This window comes from Nannospalax galili, unplaced genomic scaffold (assembly GCF_000622305.1).
Source record: "Nannospalax galili isolate Female #2095 unplaced genomic scaffold, S.galili_v1.0 scaffold538, whole genome shotgun sequence".
Taxonomy (NCBI): Eukaryota; Metazoa; Chordata; class Mammalia; order Rodentia; family Spalacidae; genus Nannospalax; species Nannospalax galili.
In genome coordinates this window covers 477,152-486,836 of record NW_008343842.1, presented here as the reverse complement: position 1 = coordinate 486,836, position 9,685 = coordinate 477,152, and the positions used below count along the sequence as shown (strand labels likewise).

The 9,685-nt window shown below is 41.6% G+C and overlaps 1 protein-coding gene across 1 annotated transcript in view; it reads left to right on the top strand.

Annotated features, from left to right (window-relative positions):
* Dnah8 (dynein axonemal heavy chain 8) overlaps window positions 1–9,685 on the top strand; it is a 308,707-nt gene that overhangs the window by 234,458 nt on the left and 64,564 nt on the right. The window contains exons 79-82 of the mRNA XM_008840196.1: window positions 1–198; window positions 5,233–5,306; window positions 7,677–7,829; window positions 8,376–8,531. Coding sequence (XP_008838418.1) covers window positions 1–198; window positions 5,233–5,306; window positions 7,677–7,829; window positions 8,376–8,531 — 581 coding nt within the window. The remainder of the gene's footprint in view (window positions 199–5,232; window positions 5,307–7,676; window positions 7,830–8,375; window positions 8,532–9,685) is intronic.

Genomic DNA, 9,685 nt, shown 5'->3' with positions numbered 1-9,685 from the left:
GGTGTCCAGACCGTACTGTTTTCCAAGCGAGAAAGTACATTGCTGACTCTTTGGAGGAGAAGTACACAGAGCCAGTTATCCTAAATCTGGAAAAAACTTGGGAGGAAAGCGACACACACACCCCTCTGATTTGTCTTCTCTCCATGGGCTCCGACCCCACCATTCAGATTGACGCCTTGGCCAAAAAACTGAAGCTGGGTATGATTAATTGTCCATGAAATTTAGCAAGACTTTCGTGAGTTTGTTCAGAATACTGCCTTTCATAGATGATTCTTAGAAAAAGTATCTATGGCCAGGCATGGTACCTCACCATTAATCCCAACACTCATGACGCAGAGGCAGGCAGATCTCTGTGAATTCAAGGCCAGGCTGGGTTCCATGGTGAGTTCTAGGCTACCCATGGCTATGTAGTAGGATCTTGTTTCAAAAAGGGAAAGAAAATTATTAGAAGCCAAGTTACCAAAAAAAGGTTCATTTTCTTTCATTTCTTCATACCTGTGCCCCAGGTCTTTGCACAAGCAGGAACACGGACCTCTGCCATAGGCTGTGTTTTGTTCGTTCATGTTAGCAGGCGACTGTACTGATGGAGAGCAGGTTAGCAGGAGTGACACAGGAGCGGCCGTCTGCTGCCACCAAGTCTATGCAAATTACATCAAAGTATATCACGTCACAAACTGAAAAACCAGAGTTGTTGTTGTAGCTTCTGGTAACTAGGGATTTGTTCATTCATATCTATGCAAATTACATCAAAGTATATCACGTCACAAACTGAAAAACCAGAGTCGTTGTAGCTTCTGGTAACTAGGGATTTGTTCATTCATGCTTTCGCTCTGTAACCAGTTACATGCTACTCCACAGAGGTTCAGAGATAAATATGACATAGCCAGTGGGGACAAATGAGTAAACAGAACTGTAATTCCAGTTCCAGGGGATCCGACGCCCTCTTCTGACCTCTGCAGGCATTGCCTCACATGGGTGCACTTATATGCATGCAGGCAATACATTCATACACATAAAATAAAAATAATAAATGAAGTATTAGAAAACAATTACAAATAGGAGACAGAAGGAAAAATATTCTGGGAGAGGAGTCAGCATACGCAGTTATAAAGCCTAAGTGCTGCAGCAGTGACTGGGCACTGGGACTAAAGGAGAGGGACTCAGTGACAGGCTTGTGCAACCTGTGGTGGAACTGTTTCTCCTCTCTCCATACTCAGAAAACCTGGGTATTGTCACCATTGCCAGTTGGGGTCTTCCAGACTTGGATCTCTGCAGCTATAGTTGATTCATTCGGTGTCATCTGATAGTGGGGGGGGGGCAGAAAGATGGCTCAGCAAAGTAAAGTGCTTTCAGCACAATCCCGGTGACTTGAGTTTGATCCCCAGAACCCCCGTAAAGATCAAAAAAGAGAACCAACTCCTCAAAGTTGTCCTCTGACCTTCAGATGCCCTGCTGTGATGCACACACCTGTACCTACATATTATGTACACACACAATCGTAGATAAGATTTTAAGATTTAAACATTTTTATTTATTTGTATTTTATGTGGTGTTTTGCCTGCATGTATGAAGGTGTACCGTGTCATGTAATGCCTGTGGAGGCCAGAAGAGGGCATCAGATCTCCTGAAACTGGAGTTACAGATGGTTGTGAGCTGCCATGTGGGTGCTGGGCACCAAACCTGGGTCCTCTGCAGGAACAGCCAGTGCTCTTAACTACTGAGCCATTGCTCTAGCCCCAATAAATAAAGTTTTTCAAAAAATTATAAAAGCAATAATGAATTACCCTATGAAATAAAATTTACATGGAAGTTATACAATCAATTTGCACATGACGTAAAATAGATTCAGTCATGCTTAGAGAAGGTTGGTTGAATTTTTTTGATAAGGCTTTTAAAACTTTCAAGGATTTTCATGTTTTAGTTTATTCTTGAGCATTGAAAAAGGGGGTGTTATGTTATATTTTTATTATTCCAATATGAAACACTGACCCAATATAGTAATTTCATAAAAGAAAGAAAACCACACATTAAGCCTACTTACCAATATGTCTTAACTAAATCACAAGAATTCAGAATTAAGCGGTGGTTGGGAGATGGCTCAGTGGGTAACATGCTTACTGCATAAACATAAGGCTCTGAGTTCAGATCCCCAGCACCCATGTGAAAGTGAGGCATGACAGTGAGCATTTGTAACTCCAGCATTGTGGGAGGTGGAGACAGGCAGATCCCTGGCCAGTCAGCTACTATTAGGTGAAATCTGGGTTCAGTGAGAAATCCTGTCTCAAAAAGAAGGTGGAAAGTGATAGAGGAAGACACCTGACATCAATTTCTAGCATTTACACATGCATTCACGGGCAAGTGCACCTCCACATGCACAGCACGTGCGTGCGTGTGCATGCATGCACGCACGCACACACGCGCACACACACACACACACACACACGACACAAACTCTCAAATGTGACTTGATAGATGCTTTAACGGCATTTTATGGCCAGTGAGATGGTTCAGCAGGTACAGGTACTTGCCACCAAGCCTGATGACCTGAGTTCATTCCCTGGGACTCACATGGTGGAAGGAGAGAACTGACTCCTGTAAGTTGTCCTTTGACCTCCATGCGCATACCAGGGCATGTATGAGCAAATGCGTGCACAAACACACAAATTTTTTAAAAAGTAAAGCATTTTTATATTCATATTTGACTTTGAAAGTTAGGAACAGAATCTTTTATGGATGTGGTAATACATGTGCACTGCAAACATCAGCCATCATACTTGTTGGTGAAGAACTTGAGACAAACCCATTAAAATCAGACTTAAGACAAAGATGCCTGCCGTTGCCCCAGTGATTAAGCATCCTTGTAGAAAATACAGCTAATGTATTGTGAGAATCATAAATAAAAGATAAACTACTGGAAAGGAGGGACCTAAAAACATCATCATTACTCTCAGACAATGTAATTGTCTTGCTAAAAAAAAAAACAAATGAATCAGTTGAAAACTATCAGAGAATATAATAGCTCAGTAAGTTGACTATTCACAAAATAAATATATTTAAAAAATCAATGGTGCTTTCTTGTAAAAATAAAATGTAAAAATTCCATTAGCTGTAGCAATAAAAATAAAACAATTTGTAAAATATCCATTTGAAGAAAAATATAAAACTTTCTCAGTGACATAAAACTTAGTTGAAAGAAATGGAGAGTTAAAACAAGATCCATGCATAAAGAGTCAATATTGTGAAGATGTCAATATCTATGGATTAATCTGTAAACTGAACGCAAGTCTACTTGAAATTCAAACATCGTTTCCCCCCAATTGGATGGCAGAATGATGTTAGGTCATCAGAAATATGGGACCGGAGTAGCCACAAAAGCTTAAAAAGAAAAAAGGGACAGCACTCGAGGGTTTTCAACGCTGTATCAAATGGCAGTAATTTAATTTGTTTGTTCCAGGCTAAAGAAATCAGTGTTCCAAATGAAATGACACAAAGTAGACACACACACACACACACACACACACAAATACATATGCACACATACACAGGTACACACATAAACACACGGGCATAGATACACACACATGTCCACATACATACACAGACTCATAGGCACATATACACACAGGTACATATACACACACAAACACACAGGCATATATACACACACAGGTATAGATACACATACATACCACACAAGTACACATACATATACACACAGGTACATATACAAACACAGTTATATATAAACACATATACACACAGGTACACACACAAACAGGTATATATACACACACAGGTGCCTACATACAGGCGTATACACACATATGCAGGCACACACAGATATGTACATAGGTCCACACACAGGCACACACATATACAGGCACACACACAGGTACATACATATACAAGTACATATACGCACACATACAAATACATAGTCATTGAAAAGATATTTCAGGTCTGTCAGTTGAGGACAGGGATTATAAAGTAAACACTGTTGAGACAGTAGGTTAATGTCAGAAAAAAAATAGTTTTATTTCACATTAAACTTCAGAATAAGTTGCAGGCTGATTAGAATAGTAAGTACTTTCTGCTATAAGAGAAGAAAAAATGGGCTGGAGAGATGGCTCAGCAGTTAAGACTACTGACTGTTATTGCAGAAGACCAGGGTTTGAATTCCAGCACCCACATGGCAGCTAACAACTATCCATACCTCTAGTTCCAGGAGATTCAACGGCCTCTCTGTCCTCCGCAGGCATTGCCTAACATGGGTGCACTTATATACAGGCAGGCAGTACATGTGCACACATAAAATAAAAATAATAAATTAAAAAGAGAGAAGAAAAAGTATATATTCACACACACACACACACACACACACACACACACACACACACACTATTCAGTGACTAAGATTTCTTCAATCCTAGCTCCAGAGTCCAAAACAAAAGGAACAATATAGATACTATGATTGGATGGAGTTTTAAAACTTCTCTGTATCAGACCATTGATGTTGCTCAGAGGGTAAGAGAACTTGCCATGCAAGCCTGATAGCCTGAGTTTGATCCTTGGATCTGATGATAGAAGAGAACTGATTCCTGAAAGTTGTCCTCTGACTTCCACACACGCACACATGCCTTAGCATGCACACACTCACACACATACATCTCACACACATACACACACACACACCACATACAGTAATAATAATATAAACTATATGTCAAAAGCTCCATAAATAAAACCATCTGGAATTATAGAGTCCTATTGCAGTGGGAGACAATGGTAGCCCACAAATTATATACATATATATATATGTATATTTTGTTTAAACTTAAACTGTTTTATATGCCTGTGTTCCTCCTAAAAACATATTGAGAGACACACATGAAAATTTTTGTATTGCCTGAAGATGTCTTTTAGTGGTAGAGCATTTGCCTAGTATGTGCAAGGTTTCTTGGCTCCCTCTCTAGTGATACACACACACACACACACACACACACACACACACACACACACACTTTGGAAGCTCAGCCTGTGCCTTTTGCTTTCTCCCATTCCACCCATTCTTTTCTTGGTGTCTCCATTTCTCTGGCCATGTATTTCTCTGTGGGTTAGTACCACGGAAAGCCAGGCCTGTTTAAATGACGAAGGCTCCTTCTTAGAAGGGATACGGGGAGGGAGGCTGTTGTAAAACTTACATTTCTTCAGCAGCAGCTTCTTTTATTATAGAATGTAGGACCATCTCAATGGGACAAGGACAAGAAGTTCATGCTCGAAAGCTGATTCAGATGTCCATGCAGCAGGTAGGCATTCAACCAGGGGCCGTCACTGCTATTGTGACGCATTCCTATTTCTTTGTTCATCTGTTTTACCATTCCTTCATCCATCTGGTCTACCTCAGAATGCTACCGAGATCAGAAACATCCTTCCTCTGAGGCATAGTCTTCATTTTCCGTTCTTGTTTATGTGTAGTCAAACCTTTGTTACCTGTGAAGGTAGTTTTCTCCTCATAGCCCCACAGAAAGCTTATTGCATTTTCTATGGTCCGTGTTCAACTTAATATTCCTCCCTCCCTCCCTCCCTCCCTCCCTCCCTCCCTCCCTCCCTCCCTCCCTCCCTCCCTCCCTCCCTCCCTCCCTCCCTCCCTCCCTCCCTCCCTCCCTCCCTCCCTCCCTCCCTCCCTCCCTCCCTCCCTCCCTCCCTCCCTCCCTCCCTCCCTCCCTCCCTCCCTCCCTCCCTCCCTCCCTCCCTTCCTTTCTTCTAATCTGGAAGGTGTGCTTTCTAGTTCATAAGGTTACAATCCTAGCCGTCTTAAGAGTTTCATGATCAGTATTAATAGACACTACTTAAGTGACAAATCAGGACAGTTAAATTTCAATTTCTGGTTAAAGCCAGGCTTTCATTTTTCATTAATGGGTAGTTTCAGACAAATAAAAAAATAGTTGAAGACTTTTTGTTTAAATATTGATGATTTTTTATTGAAAATTGCGTGCCGAATGGACTGTTTAGAAGCGGTTGCTGTCACGCCTAGTAAATGCACAGGTCGTTAACTTTCTAGAAATGCTTTCCAGAGAGCCGTCTCAATGACAATAAGAAAAGACATCATTTATAAAAATAAGACCTTGGTTTGTTTTTAAGTGTTTGATCTCCTCACATCTGTGACAACTTTGGCATGGTTTTTCCCTCAGAATTAATGACCAGTGAGGGTTAATTGGCTAAAGCTTCACTTGGGTCATCAAAATTTCAAGCTGGTCATTAATTCCCAAGTGCCCTAAGCCTTAATCTTTATCATGTAATTAAATTCAATAATAAATTATATTCAATTTATATATATCAAGGCAATGATAGGCAACTATTTCTACTTGGATCAAGTTTCACTCTGTTGAGTGATTTCACATTTTAACTTAGGGCATGAGTGAGTTTTTTAGTTTTCATGAGTGGGAAAACTTTTAAATGCTGCATTTATCTTGGCCTTCTTTGAAATGCTAGTTTTTATAATTTCCATGTCTGTTTCCCACAATGTATGGCATTGTAAGAAAAAAAAATGTAGCCACAGTGGGATCTTGGGAAAACCCAGATTTCAAACTCAGCTGACATTACTGAACGCTGAGTAAGGGACCAGAAAGGAACCAGGTCCACAATGACAGACACCAATGGTAATTTTCATTATCTGCTGATCGCCTCATAGCATATACCCAGCACATCCTCTTTGCTCTTTAAGTCAGTCTGACTCACATTTTCTCTTGCAATTGAAGGCAGGATATAAACACCTTACCATATATTTATTGCATTTGTTGTTATCTGGTGTACTATAGTTACAGTAAAAGGTTGACTTGCTGGACTGGATAGTGTGCACCTGTAATCCAAGCAGTTGGGAGTCAGAGGAAGGAGGCTTGAGAGTTCAATGCTAGCCTGGGATATGTGGTGAGCTCAAGGCCAGTCTGGGATGCTTAGGACAGATTGACTCAATAAATAAGTGAAAAATAAATAAGACCAGACCTGGTGGTACACACCTTTTATTCTAGCACTTGGAAGCAGAGGCAGGCAGATCTCTATGAGTTTGAACCAGCCTGATCTCCATAGTGAGTTCTAGGCCAGTCAGGGCTACATAGTGAGACTCTGACTCCAAATAAATAAATAAATAAATAAATACCATCTTGCTTTCATAGGGCAGTAATGGTATAGGGCATTGTTAAAGGTGCTTTTATCAACCATTTATAACAGTGCTTACTTAGTTGTGTGGTTTCAGGAATGAAAGGGAAGATTTAGTACTTCTCCAACAAATGCTACCAAATGTATTATCTCTGACTCTCAGGAGGTGAGGAGTATCCTTCAGATGACTACAAAGCAGTCTTGGTCTGGGGCTGAGCCAGTTCCGACTTATCTTAGGCAGGACCCTGCAAGTTGCCATCCCCACCGTTAGATGGTGCACATACTCAAGTTTTTGTTTGCATTTGCTGAGCTGGGATATAGTCATTTGGAATCCATTTGATCCCAGATTACCAGCCTGAATCAGGAGCAGAAGGGTATATTGACATGTGCTCAAAAATAAAATAATCACATGCTCTAAGCAAAAGGTTTTTTTTATTGTGCATTTTGTTTTATTAATCACTAACGAGATACAAGATATAAGCATGGACTTGGGTTTATTATTATTTTTTTTTTGGATACAGGGTGGTTGGGTATTACTGCAAAATTGTCACCTTGGCCTGGAATTCATGGAAGAATTATTAGAGATATTGTTGACCACCGAAACCACTGAAGAATCTTTCCGAGTGTGGATAACTACCGAGCCCCATGATCGATTTCCAATTACATTACTCCAGGTTTGTTACTATGAGATAACTACCTTTTCATTAAGAGGTACACCAGTTGATAGCATGGGTCATGACAGACAGTATTGAAAGGTGGGAGGGGCAGGCAAGAAGACTCAGTGGGTAAAGATGCTTGCTGCCAAGCCTGAAGACCTGTGTTCCATCCTTGGAACCCACATGGTGGAACGAGACCTAACTCCTGCAAGTTGTCCTCTGATCTCCACAATTGTGCTGTGGCATGTGCATGTCCCCCTAAATAAATAAATAAATAAATGTAATAAAAAATTAAAAGATAAGAACACAGCAAGGTGTATGCATCGTATAATCCTCAAAATCTTGACTGTAATCATCAAGATTATGTCGTATTTCCAGAAGAGAGTTCTAAGACAGTTAATTTATTGGCTTTGAGCTTTGATCAGTGTAATTGGCTTTTACAGTGCTGAATTTCAGCCGTCACACTCAGTGCCATGAGCATAGTGTCACCTGAAGTATCATAATTTCACCTTTATCCTTTATGAAATTTTATATGACAACACTGCTGTTTACGTCTCATGACAGACTTCTCTCAAGTTCACAAATGAGCCACCCCAAGGTGTCCGCGCAGGCTTGAAAAGAACATTCGCGGGGATCAACCAAGACCTTCTGGATATCAGTAACTTACCCATGTGGAAGCCCATGCTCTACACAGTGGCATTTCTACATTCAGCAGTGCAGGTAACCCAGAGAGCAGTTTTCACAGCTCGGGGACGGGGGTGGGGGGGGGCATGAATGAGGAGATGTGACCCTGGAGGAGAGTATTCACAGCTAGGGGGTGCCGGTGAGGCGATGTGACCTTGGATGAGAGGAAGGCAGTTTTCACAGCTAGGGGGTATTGATGAGGCAGTGTGGTCATGGAGGAGAGAGCTCCTGAGAGCGGCACCGGCCTCCATGCTGACCTCCTTCCTGGCTCTTACCGCCACCTGACCTAGCATGTGTTTGTTAGCAGATGTCACCTGTGCCCCTGTGTGCATTTGTAAACTTCCCGAGGGCAAGAGACTGTGCTTTTGATACTACGGTCTCTCCCGTGGTCACTGCATCATCCGGACTTACTCAGAGTACGTTTGTCAGTATTCCATCGCTATGAGAAACACCCGAGGGAAACAACGTAAAAGAGGAGAGATTTATTTTGACTCACAGTTTCAGAAGTTTTCAGGTCAGCTGACTCTGTTGCTTCTCCTTAAGACAAAGAGGAAACATCAGTGTCAGGAGCGGATGGCAGAGGCTGCTCACTTTGTGATGACCAGGAATCACAGATGGGGACAGAATACTGCCAAGCAGCAGATACCCCACAAAGGCCACACCCTCAAGGACCCACTTCTGGCAACTTAGCCCCATTTCTTAATGTTTTCACAACCTCCAAAAGCAGACCAAGCCCAATACATTGGGGGGGGCATTTCCTGTCCAGCAGGTAACACAGCTCAGCAAATATCTGTAGAATGTACAGACTGTTAACACTGAAGCTTGGTGTTGAAGGTGCTCAGGCTGGCCAAGAATTTTATACGCAACTTTCCTGTGATAGCAGCAGCCTCTTGTCAAGATAGGGTTGTTACCACCTTAAAAAATGAGGCAATTGGGCTGGGGAGAGGGCTCAGTCAATGCGGTGCTTGCCTCAAAACCCTAAGGACCCGAGTTCAGTACCCATAATCTGTGTTAAAAAAAAAAAATGCCAGGTATGGTGGTACGCATTTGTAATCTCAGCACTGGGGAGGTGGAGACAAGAAAATCTTTGGGGTGCACTAGCCTACTTGGCAACTTCCATGTCAGTGGGAGAACCTGTCTTTAAAAAAAAAAAAAAAAACGTTAAAAAAAACCTGGAAAAAATGGCTTAG